The following is a 24,659-nucleotide window of genomic DNA, read 5'->3' as shown; positions in this document are numbered from 1 at the left end:
CTTGCAAGATACTGCATACAAAAGTATTTTTTTGATAAAAAGCCGATTATACTAATGTCTTTAGTGTTTCTTTGATAAGGAGGGATCTCCTTGCATGAAGTCGATATTTGTTTTTTTGCCCTGCACTGCCCTGTAATGCACAAGTTTTAATGTACTATCGCGGAGTTCGGTGCGTCGTTAAGTTTACGGAAGAGTGGAGAGCAAAGTGGAAGTATGAACTATTTGCTCATACTTATGGCGCGCGTTTCATGCTCACTTGGCCCTTCCAACGTCTTTATTTTATTCCGTGAGTTCCACCACGCCTCTCCACTGCGGCCACAAACCAGACATAAAATTAAATCCGCGCCTAACCTAACCCGTATTTCCTATTTTACATTCGCTCTGTGTGTTTCAAACTTAAATGTTTGGAAATGATGTTTTTAGTTGTTGTTGGTTCATTTTTGTCTGTAATAATCAAATTTGTTTGTTTCGTGATTAATATTATTATTTATTTATTTATTATTATTACAAGTTCTTATAGCTAATTTACACCACTATCCAAAACAGACCCAAAAGAGCGTGTTAACGCGATAAATTGTTTTTAATGCAGTGTTACAGTAGCAACCCAAAAAGACCGAAGCCTGTGATAGGGTTAGCTACAAATTTCATCTTAAAACAATGACATAAATATTCAGTAGGTAGACAGCGCGGCGTAATTTTAATACAAAAAAAATCTTAAAATAGATATTAAAGGATTAGTAATTAATTTAAAATTATGTAGTTAGTAACTAATGCTAAAGTTAGTAACAGCATTGTAAACAAATTATTATTATATATCTAATATTTTGTTATTAGGTATATGAGTTACGAATGGTTACAATTATGACCAGTGATGTCCGTTCCCGGCAGTAAAAGGGCCCAAAACTTATGTAAAAAGAGCTTTATTACTTAAGTTTTAGGCAGATAAGACCGGAGCGCAAGAAAGAACAATTTAAAAAAGAGAAGCAGCCATTATTCTTAGTACTAAAGAGTTTTTACAACAGGAACGTTCCCGGGAACGACATACTGTTGATGTTATGACTAACTAGGTTAGGAATGTGGACTGACTGATAACATTTTTTTCATTTATATTATGATAAGTGTGTATTAACTTTAACATAGCTTTAGTATTAAACAGATGTTCCTATTTAGCTGTTTATGGGATTCAGTGGTCCAGTGGTAAGAGCTGTGCTCTCTTGATCTGGAGGTCCCGGGTTCGATTCCCGGCGGGGACATATGTATATTATAAAAGTCATTGTGATCCCTAATTTTGTTAGGACGTTGCTGGCTGATCACCATATTGTCCGAAAGTAAGATCCGTGCCCGTGCTTCGGAGGGCACGTTAAGCAGTCGTATGCGGCTACTATTTACTTAAGTAAATATGTAGTCGTTAAATGAGCTACGTCAGTGGCAAATATTAGCCCTGACACCAGGGTCGATGATCCACCTCATAACCCACTCGCACGATAGAAGAAGGGTAGCACAAAAACAAGTTACAAAGTCGAGCTTAACTCAATAGTTGAGTACCGTGACGGACCCAACTAGTTGACCAGCTAGTTCCGCTCGCATGCAACAGATGGCGCCACCATTCAATAGTGCAGTCCTGAAACGCGCTATCGAAGTTTACACAGCGTGACGCATATATACAACTACCAACATAAAATCGTTGGATCGTTGATCCCTAGTCATACTACCAAATTGTGGCTAGCGGGGTACTATGCTTTGTTCGGTACCCCGAAAACGTCCTTTAGAGGCAGCTTACCCACACGGCCAAACCTTTGTATCGTCGATGGATTCACCACCTATCCACATCCATACATCTTAGAACCCAAAAATAACTGCAAGTGGCAGTATCCACCTCATTTTTTGAGCGTGAGTTTATGTATGTATGTTGAAGTTTTTCATTCAACAAAGTGTAATATTTCTCATGTGGAGCAAGGAACCTTGCCCTTATTGGTATAAATTGAACATAATTAGGTAACACTTTTGTTGATTGGGCAGCAGAGTTGATTTTCCTGTGTTGTTTTAGTAATTTGTTGCTTTAGTTTGTGTTGTTTATAACATACATAACATAACACACAAGATAACATCACGCTTGTATCCCCAAAGGGAGAGGCTGAGGTGTATAGTAACTTCTCGCCAGCTATGTGTTGTTTATGATTGTAAAGTATCTTTTTTGATGACGTGTTATTAAGCTTATTGTTATGTCCTCTTGTTTTTGTTTGAAGTTTGCAAACTAACTGAAATAACCAGGATAACCATACAAATAATAATGATATTAAATGTATGCACAATTCGAAGGTATAGACGAAAATGTAGCAAGTCTATTTATTGCTAAACATTTTCAATTTTACGGCTATACAGCCAAGAGTTACTTCAGTTTTATAAAAAGCCAATTGACTGACAGACTTTTCACATGAACATGGACAAAACCAATAAGAATAATATTTTCTGGCAATCCAGCCACTTGGTTGGCATCTAAGGCTATTGTAACACATCAGATAGGTTACTATCGATTGGCAAGATTGGCATCCTTGTGGCAACGTAACCGTAATTTCAGAGACAACGGTAGCGAAGCCTCCACGCGAGAGGCCGAGGAGGTTGGCTGCGGGGCTCAGACTGGCACTGGCAATGGCAAACCAGCCAACCATTGCTCGTGAGTAAATTAATAAAGAAAAACCGGGGATGTTGGGCTAAACAACCATTTCTTTTCCTATGAATTTATGTTATCAAAAGTTATGAATAAAGCAAAATAGTTTATTTCTTTATTCTATGATTCGTATCTCACAGCATTATGGGGATTATATTATAAAACTTTTGTAAAAAATAAGGTTAGATTGTGTTTCATAAATTAAAGATAAGTATTCTGTCACGGATAACTTTATATCATGGTTTGTTTGGTCCAACATACCTACTTCATAGAAATTGGCGAAAGTCCAACAATATTCCTGTTTGTCAAGTTATTAAGTCATAATAATTGCACATAAGTATCTATATCACGATATTGGTGCCTAATTTTGGCAGACACCAACTTTAATTTAGTTTGTAAGTTCTAAAACTAGATCCATCTCTGTCTTGCACTCGTCTTAAGTGAAGGACAACACTATTTTTAGAGCAGTCAGATTAAAATAAAGCGATGTTATGTCTACCAGAATTGGCACCACTGTTTCATCATGCACCATATTTTAAATATATGTATCTATCTTGTCTCGCATTGTATGTTATATGTTCCATTTTGTCTTTTATATGTTTATATGTGTCTATGTCAAAGGGTCTGTGGGCTAATGTCTATATGGAAGCAAGTATATAGATTGGTTATGGCAATGGGTCTTTTAATCTTACGACGATATCTTACAGTTTTAACTTTCTGAAAATATTTTTTTACGCAATGACATAGCATTTGGCACGTCTTTAACTCAGATCCGAGTGATTAATCAAATTAACAAACCAATAACATATACGAATGTAATTAATGCTTTAAAAATCATTAGCAAGTTAACAGGGCCTGTTATTAAATTTACAAATTCAAATAGTTTTACTAACTTCTGAAAGTTCATGAGAATCAGACGTATTAGACGGTTTCCCACTTTACCAAATTTCCATTTATCATTTAAAATAAGAAAGTGATTATTACGTAATTCGCAAATACGTCTTTTGTATTAGAAAACTTTCAGGTAACTATCTGGAACTGGAACCTACTTTTTACTTCAAAAATTTTATACCAGATGGTGCCAGTTAAAATCGAAACAGCACTTCGCCTTATACGTCATAACTATACGTCTCAAAATATCATAATATATCTTACTCCTAGTAATCTGTTGATGAAGAAATCGATTGTAAATTAACTTACCACAAATTTCAGCATAGTAATGAGTGGAGTCATGAACAACCCCTCCCTCACGTTCAACGACGGTGTACGCTCCATAGACTACGTGTTGGTATGGGAGGCTAACAAAGAGGATGCCACCACTACTGAAGCCTATCAACAGAGGAAGATCTTTGAAATGAACCTCCAGAGTGAGGGCTTGGAGCTGGAATATGAGGCGCCTGAGCATTTGCATGGATTGCATTTTGTTAAGGTAGGTTTTTATAACTGTCGCATAATAACATAGTGGTGCTAATTCCTGTAAACACCATCTAATTTTATTTTAAGTTATACCTGTCATTTTCTTATCCGCCGAAAAGGAAAGGGACGGATAATCGATAAGCATAAAATTTATGGAACACATGTCAATTTTAAGCACAAATATAAAACAATCGTCTAAAATTTTTACATTGGCTAATAACCCGACAGAATTAAGTTGACAGCACACGTCACACGGTTTGCATACCAGCGAGATACCTTTTTGATTTGCCCGGGTTATTCATTCATTTGCTCATTCTTCCTAAAATTAAGAGCTGTCAATCATCTGTCCCTTTCCTTTTCGATGGATAAGAAAATGGCAGGTATAACTTAAAGTAAAATTAGGAGGTGTCTACAGGAATCGGTGCCATTATATATATATAGTCACTGTAGTCCTGTGGTGGGAAGCGGCGGTTCGAACTCCGGTACCGGACATGCAACAATAAGTTATTAATTTATCATAAGTGCAGTTTTCACTAACACAGTTGGCGCGACCATTATAAACGCCACAAATTATCAAAGACAACTTGCAGCCACTGTTGATACGAAGTCCTAAAAATGGTTATAATGAACCTTATACCTTACCTTTTGTTGGTGGTAGGTCTGGCAGGGAAGACCAAGAAGGACGTACATTGACCAAATTGGAGATGTCCTTAGAAAAGGTTCATGACGATCTACTCTGAACCGGCATGCGTGTATGAAACGATTGATGAATGTGGAGGAAGCAAGAGAAGTGTGTCAGGATTGAAGCAAACGGAGTCCCATAGATATGTGTGTGGTATGTGATCTCTGATTACCCCGGTGGGAAATAGGCGTGAGTTTATGTATGCATGTATGTATGAACCTTATGGTGACAAGGGATCAGTCAGTCGTCCATAAGAATTGTCCATAATAGCATAATAAATATTTATCGCACATTATAATGTTGGAAAGGACACAAACCCTCTGACGGATTTTTTCCCTGGAAAATGAAAGTGGTCCCAGTGGGGACATATCACAAAAATCACTTTGTGATCCCTAGTTTGGTTAGGACATTACAGGCTGATCACCTGATTGTCCGAAAGTAAGATGATCCGTGCTTCGGAAGGCACGTCAAGCCGTTGGTCCCGGTTACTACTTACTGATGTAAGTAAGTAGTCGTTACATGAACCATCTCAGGGGCGTTTCGCGGCTCAATAATAACCCTGACACCAGGGTTGATGAGGTTGGTATTCCACCTCACATTAGCATAGAAGCTTTGTATTTATGTATTATTATATACTATATAATTTTTATTTAATTTCAGATCCACACGCCACTAGCAGTGCTAAGAGATTACAGTGAGATTTTAAAACTAAGGATGCCAATGAAGGTATGTACATGTTATTTGTTATTATTATAAATAATAAATAATTGTCGTTATGATTTTATAGATGTTTACTAATATCACTGCGTTTCTACCTAAACGTGGACGAGAGAACAAGACGGAATATCAACCATTAGTACATAGACAATAATATGGGAATATAAATTTTAGGTTATATTCAGTGCTGAACCATTTCCGGGAATTTTCCCACTTTGGGAACGTTTCCGCGCAGTAAAAAGGCGCACAACTTATGTAACAAAAGCATTATTACCTAATCTTTAGATAAGACTAGAGTACAAGAAAGAACAATTTGAAAAAGAAAAGCAGCTAATGTCCTTACTATTAAAGAGTTTTTAAAATGGGAACATTCTCACTCCGGAACGGCACGTCACTGATTATATTGCATTTTTTTTCGTAAATGGACTAAACGTATTCATTCTACAAGTAATTGAACATCATCGATATATCGTCGACTAATAGAGAAAACGAGGCAAGCGCCTTTTTGAAAAATGACATTCCAATGTGATTTTTGTTAACAAAACCTCGCACAAGATAAACTAGTTTCTCGTTTAGAGAAATCGAGGTTTTCTTATAGAAAATTGCATCAGAATGTGTTTTTTTTTAAAAAAAGGCGCTTGCAACATGCATTCGCTATAAGACGATGATATCTAATGAATGTGTTCAATCAAACAATTGATCTCTATCTCTCTCTATTGGTTGATATCTATTGTCTCTCTTCCTCTCATGACGTCATGGTGAGAACGCAGTATACGTATAGTATGCAGGACTATTGGTATGGCTTCATAGGTCCCGTAGATACCCAACGGCTTATCGCTTCGTAGGAAAATATTAAAATAAATTATTTTATATTTTACGCTTTATTATTTTGATTATTTAATAAAATGTTTGATTAATGGTGTCAGTAATTCGATTTTTGAAATTTCAATATTGGGCATAATTAATTTCATAATTATAAATGATCATCAGCTGTGAAGTAAAACATCGTGAGGAAACCTACATACCCGAGAAATATGTTTTCGGAGGATGATATTTTCCCTTCGTGTTGGAAAGTCAGACAGGCCATCGCTTCCTATTATTTTTTAATTTCCTATTATTTTTTAATTCAATGTATATAGGTACCTGAGTCTCCACCGGACTTCGTATTTTTAATCTTTACGCAAAAATTGTTATACCATAGGGCTACTGCGATACAGGGGAAACCCTAGTGCAGGGCCCGCTATTAACTTGTGTTAATTTTACTTTATTTGGTAAATAAATATTTTTTACTTTTTTTTTTTACTTTACTTCCGTAAAAAAACTAGACCTGTCAAATCTTCAGGTTAGGTAAGCGGACCATGTGAAAAACGAGGTAACGCAAGGGAGATGATGATTATTATTTTCTTCTTTGCGAGTCGACGGCCGATCGATACTAAATTTTAAATTTTTTGAATTTTTTATTTTATGATGATTATTAAATATTATAAATTGACGCCCATTTTTCTTTTTCTTTTTTTTAACATAAGTATTTTATTATTTTCCTTATTGGTGATTGGTAACATTAACAATTATATTTATAAAATGTTCCTTATGTTCAGTTCAGTTTTATTTACACGTGGGCCGTTCTCAATAATTTGTTACTTTAGAAAGTGTAGATCGTCTCTGTCGGACCTGCCATACGTATAAGTTGGATTGCATTTAAGATAAATTATTAATAAAAAAGAATAACCAAAGTATAATTAAAACTTTGCGCATAGACATCGTACAGCAACGCTACAACGCGACGCATCTTGTCACAAGCTAAGGCGTGTACCGACACTGTACAACCGATATTGCACTTTATTATTTTTTAGCCATAACGTATTAATAGGCTAGTTTCCAATCAGTCAAATCAGTTACTTTTTACGTTAAAACAAGAAATTACTATGGAATTTGTATGAAAAAGCACACTGTGACGTCGTAGAAAAACGTGATAAAATGTCGGACTTATTATTACGTTTTTCTTGATTAAAATTCTTAAATAAGTTAAATAGAAAATTATGTATAAAGTATAATTTTGTTGCGGATGCCAACAATAGTTTTTGGTCGTTGCGTTTCCTGCCATTTGATGACACTCATCGACACATTGCCGTAACTTAAAAAAAACAATAAAAATAAACAAGTCTTTATTATTTCGGTTGTAATAATAAAATTAATGAAATCGTCCAATAGTGAGACATAACAAACACCTTCACCCTGTATGTTAAAAATCGAATATTTATTTAATGATAATATGCATAAGATCACGCGTATTTGTCGTTGATAGAATCTTATTTTATTTCCATCTTCATTTATGATTTAAATCAGCGTGGAAATGACTTCCATAGAAATAGTTCAAGGCAATTTACCACATGTAAATTGCCATAAGATAATTGCAATTATTAGTGTTTAATATTTACTTTATATATTATAGAAAGCCTCCATGAAGAAAATCTATACTTTTTAGTAAGTCTTTCTTTCTTTTGAGACTTACGCCCTTGAGATTTGTGCCCCTGTGACTTGCGCTCCCGAGACTTGTGCGGCCGAGACTTGCGCGGCCGAGACTTGCGCGGCCGAGACTTGCACGGCCGAGACTTGCGCGGCCGAGACTTGCGCGGCCGAGACTTGCGACCCCGAGATTGCCCCCTGGCTCTTGGCAACGTTGCCATCTTGTAGCTATTGTACTGTATGAAGTACATATAGATGGTTTAGAATTTAATCATTCCTCCATAAATTGCAACAGAAAAATAATTTGGATTTTTTTGGTTTAAAAATATAATTTACTTACAAACATAAATATATTTATCTTGAATGCAATCCAGCTAAGTCCAGCCGTCCTAGATGTGTTAACTGTTAACCCATGTCGGATGCACAGTAACCATGGTAACGATGTCTTGTTGCGTAGGAGTGCAGTAAGATACGCAAAACTGGGCGAACGAATGCCATACTGAATGCCGCATTATATATGTCTAAGGTATGCCACACTCGGTTAGCATGGCTCCGCTTCGCTAACGTGCTTTTGGATGTGTCATCGGCCTTATAAAAAAAAATAACAAAAAAAAAGTTTGGAGGTGGGAGTGAGGAGTGAAATATTAAGTAGGTTTCTTTTTGCTTTAGATATATTAACCTGGGGGTTAAAAAGGCCACATCGAAGCAATTCATCTAAAAAAGCAATATTGCAATTTGGCAATTGCGCGATTATAAAGTGCGCAATACAAACAAATGTCAAAAATCAATATTGCTTTTTTAGATGAATTGCTTCGATGTGGCCTTTTTAGCTCCCCTGAACTTTTGTTTCCTTCCGCCAAATTTGAGTAGGGTGTATTTTTAAAATATTGCTGAATTCTAACAGATTAATAAGCATGAAAACTGCTCTTAAAATATAAATTAAAATAACAATACCACTCTTCTTAAACATGTTTTGCCGATGATATGAACTTAAAAGTTGCTCTAAACCAAAAGCGATCTAACGATATTCTAAGTTGATATGTATTGATGAGTTTTAGCATGTCAGTAATCTCTACTAAATGGGCTTCACGTGAAATAGCAAACGATATCTGATATCAACAATACACAACACATTTTAGTTAAGAATATACACAAAATGACCCTGATTGAGATGTCTGCAGAGACATCTCCTATTTTTATTTTAAGTTATGCCTGTCGTTTTCTTATCCGCCGAAAAGGAAAGCGATCTGTTAATTTTAAAATGAATGAATAACCCGGGCGAATCACATAGGCATCTCGCTAGGGTGCAACCCGTTTGACGTGTGTTTTCAACATAATTTGGTTGAACTATTCGCCAACATAAAATTTTGAGAGGGTTGTTTAAATTTCTGCATAAAATTGTAGTGTGTTTTATAAATTTTATGCCTATCTATTACCCTTCCCTTTCCTTTTCGGTGGATAAGAAAATGACGGGTATAGCTATAAATAAAATTTGTTGGTGTATACTGGAATCAGCACCAATACCTATTTAGGTTTAATAGTTTAATTCATTAGCACTCTCAGGCCTATCGTCTTAAATTTTTGTACCAGGTGAAAGCCCTAAGCGTTCCCCATTTGTCCAGCAAGTATAGTTAATGCCATATTCTCCAAATCTACAATATTAATAGAAAAAATACGAGTTATTTTTATAGAATTTGTTTAATATTTTGAGTTACTTTTTTATTTGGCCATTCGTTAAATGAGATCATATCTACCTATTGCTTGGTTTCAGATATCGTTGTGCCTCTTTAAATCTAAACGTTTTGATGTTGGTTTTCAATGATATTATATTCAATGTGCCTTAACATTAATACTTTAACACTAAATTATATTTTTATATTTCATATAATAATTTATGCATATGTATACGTAACTACATACATAACAAAAACTATAATTCTCAAGATCTATCCAAACAGTACTTGTATTATCATTCATATTACCGTTTTAGGTAAGTAGGTACACCGAAACCCAATTTATAAAATGTAAAATTAATTATTCTGTGTGTAACACGTGTGTAGTAAAATGGATGAGTAGGCGAAAATAGTTGTTAGACAGCTACACATACTAATGTATATAATAGGAATTATAAAGGTAGGATCCGCATTATGCAAACATTGTTTATGCAGTGTGGCGCGGTGGCAGGCAATATTGGTGGCGGTTTTTTCTTAATGTTACTTTTAAACATAGATTAAAAATATAAAAAAAAACTTTTGTGGTGGACGTTCTAGTTTTTCGAAAACCCGAACACCCGTTATTTTTTATATTTTTAGTCAAGCAAAATAAAATACATTCACTATAACTACAAGTAAACAGAACTCGTAAAACATATTATTAAAATTGCGCATTTTATCTGTATTAATATAGTATTTTTAATGGGCTGTTTTTGTAATTTATTTTTCTTACATACTTAACTCATTACGCCGCCAGAAAGCAGTGGATGAGACTTGCACAGGACTGGAAAGGATGGCGTGAAAGAGAGGAGGCCTATACCAGCGGTGCCTGAATACAGGCCGAGTAGATAGATAGAAGTCATTACAGTATATAAAGATTATAAGGTCAACATAAACTGGACAGTGAAATTAATTATTAAAATTACTTTAATTAGAGCCAATCCCTAACGTGTTTTTAATTTACGGAGTCGGCAACCATTGGGCGTGTTATATCGATCCTTATCTCACTACTTACACATTTTTATAACCATTATGTTTCTGTAGTAAAACAATGTATTTTGCGATGACTAATTCTGTAGATGCGATTACTGTTTGACCTTGTTTGAGTGTCCTTGTTTTTCGTATATTAATATTTGGGGATTCATTATGACATTATTAAATTGGCTCTTAATGTAATTAAAATGCGATGAAGGCATAACATGCTTAGATATGTATGATTTTAGGTCAAAATGTACTATACATACCTACCAACATACATGAATAATTATCATTCATTATTATGTAGTATAGTTTATTAATATTATGTTTAAATATTTTCCTTTGAATTATTTTAAATGTTGATGTTGTTTCTCATTGGTGCATTGTTTACAAATGTATAAAAGCATATAAAACGTGTATTTATGGTTATATGTTTATCTGGTATCATTGGTGTATTTAGAGTATTTGTAATTAAAATGGTGTTGGTGTATTATGCAATTGTAAAACGTAGACCAAGGCTAAAGGGCTCATATCATAAACATTTCAGCTAAAAAAAAACATACAAAAAGCAATATATACACACATCTGTTAATGAATGATCGTCATTTAATTGTGCAGATTCTGGCAGACACAAACTTGTTTATTTTTTAGTTTGATAGGTTTAAAACTAGCTGTCTCTTTCTTACGCTCCTAGTAAGTAAAGGACGGCAATAGTTTTGAAGCTGTCAACAATAAAATTAAGTTTCCGTTTGCCAGAATCATCTCTTAAAAATATACTAATTCCTTTGACCAACGTTTCCAGTTCTCGGCTTTAAGAGATGTCCATGAAAAGACCAACAGTCTCATGGACCAAATTGAAGGGTGTTGGGACCGGTTCATGTCCAAAATCCGTGTGGACACCTCCATATTCCCCGAGAGAAAGCATCGACTCACCGCTATTTATTCCAAGGATAAGGAGTATTTGTAAGTAAACTGTTTTTTTTTTATCTGTAAAAACACTGTATAAAACACTGTGCACTGTGTGTGTGTGTGTGTGTGTGTGTGTGTGTGTGTGTGTGTGTGTGTGTGTGTGTGTGTTTTATTCCATCAAGAAATAATAACACAGAATGATCAATATATTTCTGTTATGTTTTACTATCATTTTTGAAAGGATACTTGCAGCCAAGCTTGGGTTGCAGTGGTTTTTGAATATTTTTTTTTAAATAATATGGGCTCGCGTTTGACCACAATCTCACCTGATGGTAAGTGACGATGTGGTCTAGGACGGATTATGGTATAACAAAACCAGGTATGCTCAATCCTATGAAAAGCCGCCAGCTGTTTATAACGAGTTATTCATCATTATTATTAATCATCATTATATCTTCGTATAACAGCCTCCGTGGTCTAGTGGTTAGAGCGTTAGGCTCACGATCTGGAGGTCCGGGTTCGATTCCCGATGGGGACATTGTCGAAATCACATTGTGAGACTGTCCTTTGTTTGGTAAGTACTTTTCTGGCTTGAATCACCTGATTGTCCGAAAAAGTAAGATGATTCCGTGCTTCGGAGGGCACGTTAAGCTGTTGGTCCCGGCTATTAGCCGTAAAAACACCTCCACCAACCCGCAGTGGAGCAGCGTGGTGGAGTATGCTCCATACCCCCTCCGGTTGATTGAGGGGAGGCCTGTGCCCAGCAGTGGGACGTCCCACTATATAGGCTGTTTATGTATGTTATGTATATCTTCGTATGGTATTTCAGATTCGACACAACATCGGATTGTTTCTGGACGCCGTCGATTCGGTCCCGCATCGTACAGTTCATTCTAGACAGGAAGAAGTTCTCAGAGAGTCTCAATGACGACTTTGCTTTCGGCATAACAAGGCTCATATCTAATTGCACGTATAGCGCTGCTTATCCTTTACATGACGTAAGTGTTTGTTTTTACATTCTGAGCTAACTACACACAGAGTACGGTCACGAGTACTAATATGTATACACTTTTAAACCATGTCACATTAACATTTTTGACAAATTAAACCGTAAGAGAATGAGGGAGAGGGTGAACGATAAAGAGAGACTGATTCTCTTGATTCTGATGAGTGGGCAAGATATACGTAATTCTTATACCCCTTATAATATAGCATGATTAGAGTGACATTATCTCTCGTCAAAGACACGGCAAGGAACGGGTGAGTGCTATAAGAAACAAAAATCATATCTTTCGTCTCTTTCGCGCTATGCGATGTACTATATCTCTGTCTTGCTGTCATTGTAACCATGCTACGTTATAAAGGGGGGGGGGGGACAGACCAGCTAAGCAGTGAACTTTCTTCTCATCACTATCTTCCCGTGCTTCGGAAGGCACGTTAAGCCGTTGGTCCCGGTTACTTCTTACTGATGTAAGTAAGTAGTAGTCGTTACATGAGCCATGTGAGAGGCCTTTGGCGGCTCAATAGTAACCCTGACACCAGGGTTGATGAGGTTGGTACTCCACCTCACAACCCACACGATAGAAGAAGATATATAAAATGTCTGTCTTTGTAAAATGCCTTGTTTGTCACCAGGGCGACATCAGGACTCCAGGCTCCATGAGGTACCTGCTGTACACGGAGTGGGCGAGTGTGTCCAAATGTCTCAAATATCAACCCTTGGATTATGTGAAAGACTACTTCGGCGTTAAAATCGGTAAGCATTTTGAAATTATTATTTTTTTTAAATAAAATAGGCTCGCGTTTGACCACAATCTCACCTGATGGCAAGTGGCGATGTGGTCTAGGATGGATCACGCTTACCTAGCAAATGCCTGTTCACCCTAGCCTCTCCCAGATTATAACGAATTCATAAATATTATAGCCGCGCTTCCTGCAAACACCTAATTTTATTTTAAGTTATACCTGTCATTTTCTTACCCGCCGAAAAGGAAAGAGACGGATGATTGATAACTTAATTTTAAAGTGAATGAATGATTAACCCGGGCGAATAAAATAGGCATTGGAGGGTTTTTTAGAATTTCTGCCTTAAATAGGCTAGTTTCCAACTAGTCAAATCAGTTACTTTTTACTAAACGTCAAAATAGGAAATTACTATGGAATTTGTATGAAAACGCACTCTGTGACGTCATAGAAAAACGTGACAAAATGTCGGACTTATTATTACGTTTTTCTTGATTAAAATTCATAAATAAGTTTAATAGAAAAAAGAAACTGTTTTTCGTTAGTTTTAGATGTGTCTTTATTTAGTAATCAGAATTTCATAATTTATCTTGAACCTAGTACACGACCCAATTGACGTTTGTTCCATAAATTTTATGCCTGACAATTACCGGTCCGTGCCAATGCAAAAATTTTACAGGGTCATTTTAGATTTGTGCTTAAAATTGACATGTGTTCCATAAATTTTTATGCTTGTCGATTACCCGTCCCTTTCCTTTTCGGAGGATTAGAAAATGACAGGTATAACTTAAAATGAAATTGGATGGTATTTACAGGAATTAGCACCATTAGTTATCTTACAAGATGGGTACCTACCCGAAATAAATGCATTTTATTTTTTATTTAAATTTACACAGTAATCCCTAAAAATGATATATAGCATAACAGAAGCTCACGACTACATCCCAATTGGGGTAGTCAGAGGTATATCGCAAGATGAACTAAGTACCCACACCTCACCGAGCTTTCTGTTAGACCAGCTGGTCTCTGTTAGGTGAACTGTTTCTGGTTTCTGTTATGATATATAGACTACAGATTTATTTCTTTTTCAGGTTATGGAAGGAAATTTGTAGATTTGTGGATGTTTTTTTTATATTTGTTTGTAGGATTATACTTCGCGTGGCTCGGCTTCTATACACACATGCTGATACCAGCGTCTATAGTGGGTCTCATATGCGTCATATATTCCGGGGCTACCGTGTATTCCAATAAACCTAGGTAAGTTCCTTTTAAGCGGTACCACAGCCCGGAAAATTTATGCAAAAATCTTTTTCATACCGCCGCCTAACGAGCGAGTGAGACAGACAACCCGTGCGCATTCTCTTACACCTTAACGGATTACGGCCAGTTAGATTTGTCCGGCCAAGTAGTTAATGCCATCTGCGGCAAATCTGCAATAAGTCACGTCAAAATAAAGGCCAAGTAGAATAAACTGAAAATTAAACCTGGGTAAGAATTCCGTGGTCTCTGCCTGTCCCAACGGGAAATACGTGTGACCTTATGTATGTATGTGATTAATGAGCCGCTTACATGGTTTTTCACTATAAGACAACGATATCATTTGTCTCTTTCGTCTTCTTCTATTGTGTGGGTTGTGAGGATTACCAACCCCATCAACCCTGGTGTCAGGGTTACAATTGAGCCGCCAAAGGCCCCTGACATGGCTCATGTAACTACTACTAACTCACATCAGTAAGTAGTAACCGGGACCAACGAGTTAACGTGCCTTCCGAAGCACGGATCATCTTTCTTTCGGACAATCAGGTGATCAGCCTGTAATGTCCTATAACCAAACTAGGGATCACAAAGTGATTTTCGTGATGTGTCCCCACAGGGATTTGAACTCGGGACCTCCGGATCGTGAGCCCAACGCTAAAACCACAGGACCACTGAGGCCGTTCGGGGTTTTTTTCGTACTAAGCTGTGTATAACATTTACTTATATTTCTTTCTTTCTCTTTTTCTCTCCCTCTTAATCTCCTGTTATGTTCACCGATTCTTCCCCCACTTCCAGCGAAGAGATCTGCAACTACAACTCTACGATCAAGATGTGTCCGCTATGCGACTACTTCTGCGAGTACTGGGACCTGAAGGATACCTGTCTCCTGTCTCGGATAACGTACTTGTTTGACAATCCCACCACTGTGTTCTTTGCTATCTTCATGAGTTTCTGGGGTAAGTTTTATTTATGTTAAGTGCAGTTTTCACTAACACAGTTGGCTCGACCATTATAGACGGCGATACAACTCACTACCTATCACGTTGGTCTAACAGAAAGGTGATGTATGGGTGCTTAGTTCATCTCGCGAAGGATGTACAGTCATGATCAATACAATGTATTCACTTTAGGACTCTGTCGCACTAACATATTTGACATTTAGTGAGACTTACAGTTCATTTTGTCAAAAAAGTTAATGTGACATGGTACCAAAGTGTGTACATATTAATGCTCATGACCGTACCTCTGATTATCCTAATTGGGATATAGTCGTGAGCTCCTGTTACACAGGATGTTAGTGACTTCGTAACGAATACTGAAGGGGATGATTTCGACCATGATAGTGGAATTTTCCGTCGCAAAATTCATGACTTTTTTAGTACTTATTTTTAAATTATTTTCAATTCTATACTTTTGCGATGGAAAATTCCACTTGACATTAACTCAGAATAACGAGCTGAATTATCCCTCGTAGTATTCGTTACGATGTCACTACATACACCCCATACAAGTACATACAGGTGGCTATACAAGTACGTATGGGTGTTAGTGACACCGTAACGAATACTGAAGGGAATGATTCAGACCATGATTCTGAGTCGATATCAAGTGGAATTTCCTGTCGGAAAATTCATGATTTTTTTTTGTTTTTTTTTTAATTATTTTCCGTTTCATACTTTTGCGACGGAAAATTCCACTTGATATCATCTTAGAATCATGACCTGAATCATCCCTCAAAGTTTTCGTTACGATGTCACTAACATCCTGTATGTGTTATGTACATTAGTGTTGCAAACACGATGATTGTCCAGAGACTTTTAGAAAATAGAATAACTGTAACTGCATTGTTGTGTGTATTACAGCGGCGTGTTTCCTGGAGCTATGGAAGAGGTATTCAGCTGAGATGACCCACCGCTGGGATCTCACCGGGTTCGACGTCTACGAGGAACACCCGCGGCCGCAGTACTTAGCTAGGTTGGCCCATGTCAAACGGACTCAGGTACATACTAACCTAACATTATTATTTTTTATCTAAATATATAAAAGGAGAAACTGACTGACTGACATATCAACGCATAGCCTTAACGGCTAAACGTAGGCACTTGAAATTTGGAAGGGACGTAGCTTAGGTACCGTAGAGGTGCACTAAGAAAGGAATTTCCGAAATTCCCACGGGAACGGGAATTAGCAGGAAAATCCAAAAGGATTTAATACAAAAGTATACAAAAGTATGAAAAATCTAAACCACTTAAGTTAGTCGCTTGAAATTTGGCATGCAGGTACCTTAGTAAACTTAAAGCTTAGCTGCAACAGGATATTGCAAAATTCCCACGGGAACGGGAGTTAGCAGGAAAAAACATTTGTATGAAAAAATCTAAACTGCGTAAGACTGATACGAGTAGATGTTTTCAATCTAGCATGCATGCATACCTTAGTAAATATAAAGTTTAGTTATGGCTGTATTTTGAAAAATGGGAGTTGCGGGAAAAAATGTTGTATCAAAAAAATCTAAACTGCATAAGTTAGATGCTTGAAATTTGACATGCACTCCCACACACACAAAGATCTCTTTTTTATATCACGCCACGCGGACGAAGTCGCGAGCAAAAGCTAGTTTAATTATATTTGGTTTGCCATCGTGGTGTAGTAATTGGCTTCACGGCTATGCCGCTACTCACGCATAGGGCCCGAGCATAGGTATCGCTCTGCGAGAAGGCTTACTACATTACCCCCACGGACGGAGTCGGACTCAGTAGTGTCCTTAGTGGGTTCGATTCCCGATGGGGACATTGTCGAAATCACTTTGTGAGACTGTCCTTTGTTTGGTAAGGACTTTACAGGCTTGAATCACCTGATTGTCTGAAAAAAATAAGTTGATTCCGTGCTTCGGAGGGCACGTTAAGCCGTGGGTCCCGGCTATTAGCCGTAAAAATACCTCCACCAACTCGCAGTGGAGCAGTGTGGAGTATGCTTCATACCCCATCAGGTTGATTGAGGGGAGACCTGTGCCCAGCAGTGGGATGTATATAGGCTATTTATGTTTTATGTATGATGAAATATGTCTACACTCAGCGGGATCCCCTGTCTGGGAGACATAAGAGTGATGCAGAGAATTAGATCTGAATTTGTTCTACTGAATTATCCTGAAAACAGAATTTGTTCCGTTAAAAAAACGGAAATACAAAGTTTTCTAACCGACCTCCAGCCAGCGGGATATTTCCCAAAGTTAAGTCTGATGAAGTATAAATTGGTATTAACTTTTAGATCTGTATTTATTCTGTTCAACAAAACAAAAAAATACTTCTGACATCCTTACTTCAGCTACAATCAAGCTGCAATGAAACCTCCAGTCAGCGGGATATTTCCCAAAGTTAAGTCTGATGGATGAAGTATAAATTGGTATTAACTTTTAGATCTGTATTTATTCTGTTCAACAAAACAAAAAAATACTTCTGACATCCTTACTTCAGCTACAATCAAGCTGCAATGAAACCTCCAGTCAGCGGGATATTTCCCAAAGTTAAGTCTGATGAAGTATAAATTGGTATTAACTTTTAGATCTGTATTTATTCTGTTCAACAAAACAAAAAAAACTACTTCTGACGTCCTTACTTCAGCTACAATCAAGCTGCAATGAAACCTCCAGTCAGCGGACTTTTTCTCTCACAGCTTCAATTTGTACCTGATACATAGATTTTTTTTTTATTCAACTCACATAATATCTTTCAAATTCTATACTTCTTAATTTAAGCACTAGATGTACGAATAGGTAATTTAAGTGAAATTATAGTCGTAAATAGGTTATTTTTTATTATTTTAGTGTAAAAGTTACAAAAGAATGTCATTGAGAGAAAAAGTCCGCTGACTGGAGGTTTCATTGCAGCTTGATTGTAGCTGAAGTAAGGATGCCAGAAGTATTTTTTTTGTTTTGTTGAACAGAATAAATACAGATCTAAAAGTTAATACCAATTTATACTTCATCTGACTTAACTTTGGGAAATATCCCGCTGGCTGGAGGTCGGTTAGAAAACTTTGTATTTCCGTTTTTTAACGGAACAAATTCTGTTTTCAGCATAATTCAGTAGAACAAATCCAGATCTAATTCTCTGCATCACTCTTATGTCTCCCAGACAGGGGATCCCCCTGAGTGTAGACACATACTAACACCCTATATGTAAATTTCCTTTGTTCCAGCTCAACGTAGTAACAGGTGAAAGAGAACCGATGGTCCCTTTCTGGCGCATGCGTCTACCAGCAGCCCTCATGTCTTTCAGCGTAGTAGCGCTGCTGGTTCTACTAGCGCTCGCCACCGTCCTTGGAGTGGTCCTATACCGCATGTCGCTACTAGGGGCCAGTATACTGCGCCAGAATGACAACAAGCTGTTGACTACCAACCCTATTTTGTTTACCTCGGCCACCGCTGCTGGGATCAATCTAGTGTTCATCTTTATATTTAACTATGTAAGTATATATTTCTTTTGTTATTTGGTGTACTACCCGTGCGAATTAAGTAGACATGTCGCGATAATGGGGTTTTGTACCAGATTTTAATAAAGAATAATACTGCGTATGGGACGGTAACTCTCCGCCCCACAAAATTCAAATTTTTTTTTTTCAAATTCAAAAATATCTTTATTCAGTAGGTAACATAGTTACACTTTGAATCGTCAATTTTACATAACGAACGTCTCATCCGCCTAAAACTACTGCAGCTTCTCACAACCTGTATAGCCGGGGAAAAGAAGCTGCAAGAAAAACCTCGGCACAGGGCCCTAGACGTTCTTTAAAAAAATAAAAATAAACATAAAACATAAAATATTGGTATACAATTGAGTAATTTAGCTGCCTAATATCAGTTCTCAGACAGTTAATCCCATGCATTCATATCTTCTAAATAATCACTAACTTTATAATAACCTTTTTTGTAAAGTTTTTGTTTAACTACTGTCTTAAAACAGTTGAAAGGCAAATTCTGAATGTCAATGGGAATCTTATTGTAAAAACGTATACATTGCCCCTTAAAAGATTTAGTAATCTTATGTAATCGACTGACTTGTAAAGCAAGTTTATTTTTGTTTCTGGTATTAACAATGTGCCGATCGCTATTTTTTGCAAATAATCCTATATGTTTTTTTACATATATTAAGTTTTCAAAGATATATTGTGATGCCAAAGTTAAAATATTAATTTCTTTAAATTTATTTCTAAGTGACATCTTGGGTCCCAATTTGTAAATCGCCCGAATGGCTCGCTTTTGCAGAACAAAAATGCTGTTCATATCTGCAGCATGACCCCACAGCAAGATGCCGTACGACATTAGACTGTGGAAGTAGGCAAAATAAACTAATCGCGCGGTTTCTACATCGGTTATTAAACGAATTTTTTTGACCGCGAATGCTGCTGAGCTGAGCCTTTTGGACAACTTATCAATATGAGGACTCCATTGCAACTTAGCGTCCAAAGTAATTCCCAAAAATACAGCAGTATCCGTGAGGTCCAATTCCTTATTTTTTACAATAATAGAATCGAGGGGCCTACTAACATTCGATAACGTAAAATAAACATATTTTGTTTTATTTTCATTAAGTAGCAGGTTGTTTACAGTAAACCAATCCACTACCTCTGAAATGGCGTTGTTTACATCGTCAAAGGAATCTTGTCGTCTCTTTACTTTAAAAAGTAAGGAGGTATCATCTGCAAACAGCACCACCTCATGTTTTACAAGACTAGGTAGGTCGTTTATGTAAACTAGGAATAGAAATGGACCTAGAATTGAGCCCTGCGGGACGCCTATAGTGACGTTAGATCCACACGATCTGGAGCCATGCACATCAACCCTCTGAACGCGGCCACTAAGGTATGACTCCAAAAGAGCGATGGCATTATCAGTTATTCCATAGTGACGAAGTTTCGCGATCAAGATATCATGACAAACGCAATCGAAGGCTTTGGAAAGGTCGCAAAAGACACCAATAGCATCTTTGGACTCCTCCCAAGCCTGAAAAACATGATTTATTAACTCAACACCAGCATCGGTTGTTGAGCGACCCTTTGTGAAACCAAATTGTTTATTAGACATTAAATTGTTTAAATTGAAATGTTGAAGTAATTGCAGTAATAAAATTTTTTCAAATATTTTACTAAGCGTGGGTAGTATAGATATTGGTCTAAAATTAGTAGGGTCAGAAGTACTACCAGCTTTAAACAATGGAATGACTTTACTGTGCTTCATTAAATCTGGAAACACACCATTGTCTACACATTTATTAAATATACATGATAGATAGGGAGCTATGCAATCAATCACGGAGTTAATGACTTTAACAGAGAGACCATGAAGATCTGCAGTCTTTTTGATTTCTAAAGATTTAAAAGCTCTTAAGACGTCCCTAGGACTCACGTGTGTAAATGTTAGTTTATCTACTTTGGACGTATCTATGTGCTCCCTTACAAGTGATTGAGCGAGTGCAGGAGATGAGATTCGAATGGCGCCGGGCTAGACTTATCTCACCCCCTGAGTCTAAGCCGCTAAGGAATAAGAGAGTGCGCGCGGATATTCTATCTCGCTCTCACTTAAGCGTTAGGTGGCACACGGTAAGAATGAGTTTTTGTATGAAGTGTCCGGGGTGTGGCATAAGCGGGATTTACATGTTTTAGGCAGTTAGATAAGTCAGAGATCCTGCAGCAAAACATGACAGCTACACAGCCACTGTTACCATCATCTGTCAAGATGTTGTGGCCAATGATGATGATGATGATTAGGAGTTAGTACACCGGATTGTTTCTGAAACAAGGAGGGAAAGTTCGGACTTCGGTACCGGACTTGCAGCAATGATCAATTTATCTTAAGTGCAGTTTGCACTTCCACAGTTAGCTCGACCATCATAGGCGGCTCACCACCTATTAAAAAAAAAAAACAGAAAATATTTATTCGGTCAACATAAGATCGACAAAAATCGGATCGGGTCGGGTTATCGGGTTAGTAACAAAAACTTACATAACTACTAAGTTAGTTTACAAATTAAACCTACATAACCCCTCCATAACCCCCTCCGGTTGATTGAGGGGAGGCCTGTGCCCAGCAGTGGGACGTATATAGGCTGTTTATGTACAAATTATGTACAAATTAAACCTATGACGTTGGTTTAACAGACAGCTCGGTGAGATGGGGTACTCAGGGTGTCTTGCGATGGGTATCTACGGCTACCCCAATTTGTATATAGTCGTAAGCTTATATGTTATATTGTTTCATCATTTTCAGATATACCAATACCTAGCGGAATGGCTGACGGAGAAGGAACTCCTGCGCACACAGACAGAGTTCGACGACTCGCTCACACTGAAGATATATCTACTGCAGTTCGTCAACTACTACGCGTCGATATTCTACATCGCCTTCTTTAAGGGCAAGTTTGTAGGGCGGCCGGGGGACTACGTGCGCCTGTTTGGACATAGACAAGAAGAGGTGAGAGATATTTTTTTTTCTTCTGTTAAAAACGCATCCCGGACACTTCATACAAAACACCTCACCATACACCATACCATACGAAAACCTGTACTTGTCACTCACTATTTCACTGCGTAGATCTCACTGAGACACACACTTTGACCTTTGTTTCGTGAAAATCGGACAAGATTTACTATTTTTTTTCGATTTTTCGAAGTGGGAGCACTATAGAAGAGCTGTTTACTCGTCAACGGGAGGCTTGCGAATCCCCATTGACGTTATCTTACACGCGCATTTGTGTGTGTGAGGTCTGACGCCCATACGATTGCATACGATTGAAGGGTAAGGGGGGGGAACCATAAACTAGGGGGTAACCCCGCTGGTGTCGAGCAGAGGGTTGCCGTTTTATACATCGTATTATTTATTATTTTATATCGAAAGTCACTGTGGTTCTGTGGTACAACGGCTGGCATACTTTTGCTGCTATCTGTATTCGTTACGGTTTTACTAACATCACGTATATTACTATCCCAATAGTCTTATGTTATGTTCTACCTTTCACCCCAGTGCGCGCCCGGCGGCTGCCTCCTCGAGCTGTCCATCCAACTAGCCATCATAATGATCGGCAAGCAATTCATGAACACCATCGTGGAGATGATGATGCCATACCTGCTCAAGTGGTGGAACATCATACGCACCATCGGCAGGAAAAACAAGTAAGAAAAAGATTATATTTACAAGAAAATGTAGTGAAAGCATAAATATGTATGTGTGGGTGTGCGTGTGTGTGTGTGTGTGTGTGTGTGTGTGTGTGCGCGTGCGCGTGCGCGTGGGCGTGGGCGTGCGCGTGCGCGCGTGTGTGTGTGTGTAAGGGTGTGTGTTTGTGCGCATGCCGGTGCGGGGGTCAAGGGTAAATTATTTTTTTAACTCTAAACAAGAGACCAGTAGGGCTAACATTTTATCGATTCTAACAATACAATTATGTCGTTATATTAGCACCAATCGTGGTGGTAATATGTCAAAATACGAACAAAATCACTTGCCACGCATGTTAGAGAAATAAAAAAACAAACTAATTGATTTGTACAAAATTTATTGAATTGATCGATAATTTTATCACTTTGTGCATGTTAGCCCTGCGTATCATGGGAGCAAGCTACCGAGGCTAAAAAGATCGCAAGGAGTGGATATATGTTATTCGAGCCTTGCAACCTAACAGGAGATAAAAGGATTAGAAGAAGATACGTATTTTTCCCTGCCCGGCGGCATAGGTTACGCCACAGCGCGAATACAAATAGACGCTTCGAATTTTTGTCTACATAGACTGACATAAACGGGCTTGTATGACTCTTTCACCAGTTAAAGCCCATTTTTGGCGCGTCCGTGTTACCTATATGTGTATCCTGTCTATAGATTTTTTTTGCAGAATTAAGAGTACCTTGCAATGGGTGAAAGATTTCAAGCTAGTCGATTTCGGACACATGGGGTTGTTTCCTGAATATTTAGAAATGGGTGAGTAATTGACTAGAGACTATATACTTATGCGATACATACTTATGCGGGGACATCTTATCCATTTCAATTTTTTTAGCACCGTAAGCGCGCGACTCTCGCCTCAACATACGTCACCCGTCACTCTCTCACAGTACTGCACAGAAAGAGACAGATGATCTCTGTCGCGGCGAGAAAGAGCCGTTTAAACTAGTTTTTTTACTATGATTCATTTTAGGCTATGGTTTAATGGACGAACACAATAAAAAAGCTATAGTTTATACCAATACAACTTCCTAAACTGAACAGCGACATCTATGTAATTTTTAAAGAACTTAAGCTGGAAATCCCTCATTGATCCGCGGAATTCGATTTTGGGTTTTTCGTCCATGCATTTTGAGTATTGTCTTTTGTGGGTAAGTTACATACAGTCATGAGTAATATCATGTACCCACTTTAGAACCCTGTCACACTATCATATTTGACATTTAATGAGGCTTACGGTTTAAATTGTCAGAAATGTTAATGTGACATGGTTGCAAAGTGTATACATGTTAGTACTTGTGACCGTACATCCTAAGTACCCTTCCTTTCTTCCAGTGCTTCAATACGGCTTCGTGACAATCTTCGTAGCGGCATTCCCCCTGGCGCCGCTGTTTGCTCTGGTCAACAACGTACTAGAGATGCGACTGGACGCTAAGAAGTTCCTCCGTTGCTACCGGCGGCCTGTGCCGCAGCGAGTCAACGATATTGGCGTCTGGTATCGCATACTCGACTCTATCGGCAAGCTTAGCATCATTACCAACGTGAGTCTATACAGGGTTTTAGTGACATCGTAACGAATACTGAGGGGGATGATTCAGACCATGATTCTGAGTTAATATAATAAAATTCATGTTTTTTTTACATTATTTATTTATTTTCAATTCTATATTTTTGCGATGGATGACAAGTACATACATACAAGTAGGCATGCAAGTAGATAGGGTGTTAGTGACATCGTAACAAATACTGATGGGGATGATTGAGACTATGATTCTGAGTTGATATCAAGTGGAATTTCTTGCCGGAAAATTCATAAAAATTTTAGTGTTTTTTAAATTTTCCGTTCCTTCTTTTGCGACAGAATCATGGTCTGAACACCACGGAATAGACTACTTGACCTAGTCAAAT

The 24,659-nt window shown here is 37.6% G+C and overlaps 1 protein-coding gene across 11 annotated transcripts in view; it reads left to right on the top strand.

Moving 5' to 3' along the window:
- LOC126382071 (anoctamin-1) overlaps window positions 1–24,659 on the top strand; it is a 53,855-nt gene that overhangs the window by 15,113 nt on the left and 14,083 nt on the right. For 7 of the 11 annotated variants that reach the window (XM_050031773.1, XM_050031783.1, XM_050031781.1 and 4 more), the window contains 15 exons: window positions 2,579–2,674; window positions 3,881–4,097; window positions 5,427–5,492; window positions 8,407–8,475; window positions 11,442–11,602; window positions 12,378–12,546; window positions 13,184–13,304; window positions 14,437–14,548; window positions 15,344–15,504; window positions 16,411–16,547; window positions 18,743–19,009; window positions 21,810–22,013; window positions 22,563–22,711; window positions 23,422–23,507; window positions 24,087–24,292. In XM_050031773.1, coding sequence (XP_049887730.1) covers window positions 2,579–2,674; window positions 3,881–4,097; window positions 5,427–5,492; window positions 8,407–8,475; window positions 11,442–11,602; window positions 12,378–12,546; window positions 13,184–13,304; window positions 14,437–14,548; window positions 15,344–15,504; window positions 16,411–16,547; window positions 18,743–19,009; window positions 21,810–22,013; window positions 22,563–22,711; window positions 23,422–23,507; window positions 24,087–24,292 — 2,221 coding nt within the window. The remainder of the gene's footprint in view (window positions 1–2,578; window positions 2,675–3,880; window positions 4,098–5,426; window positions 5,493–8,406; window positions 8,476–11,441; window positions 11,603–12,377; window positions 12,547–13,183; window positions 13,305–14,436; window positions 14,549–15,343; window positions 15,505–16,410; window positions 16,548–18,742; window positions 19,010–21,809; window positions 22,014–22,562; window positions 22,712–23,421; window positions 23,508–24,086; window positions 24,293–24,659) is intronic. The other 4 variants (XM_050031776.1, XM_050031785.1, XM_050031784.1 and 1 more) reach the window with 2 other exon arrangements.

The sequence above is a fragment of the Pectinophora gossypiella genome, chromosome 3 (assembly GCF_024362695.1).
Source record: "Pectinophora gossypiella chromosome 3, ilPecGoss1.1, whole genome shotgun sequence".
NCBI classification, from domain to species: domain Eukaryota; kingdom Metazoa; phylum Arthropoda; class Insecta; order Lepidoptera; family Gelechiidae; genus Pectinophora; species Pectinophora gossypiella.
The sequence above is the reverse complement of the archived record's forward strand: the minus strand, read 5'-3'. Positions and strand labels throughout refer to the sequence as shown.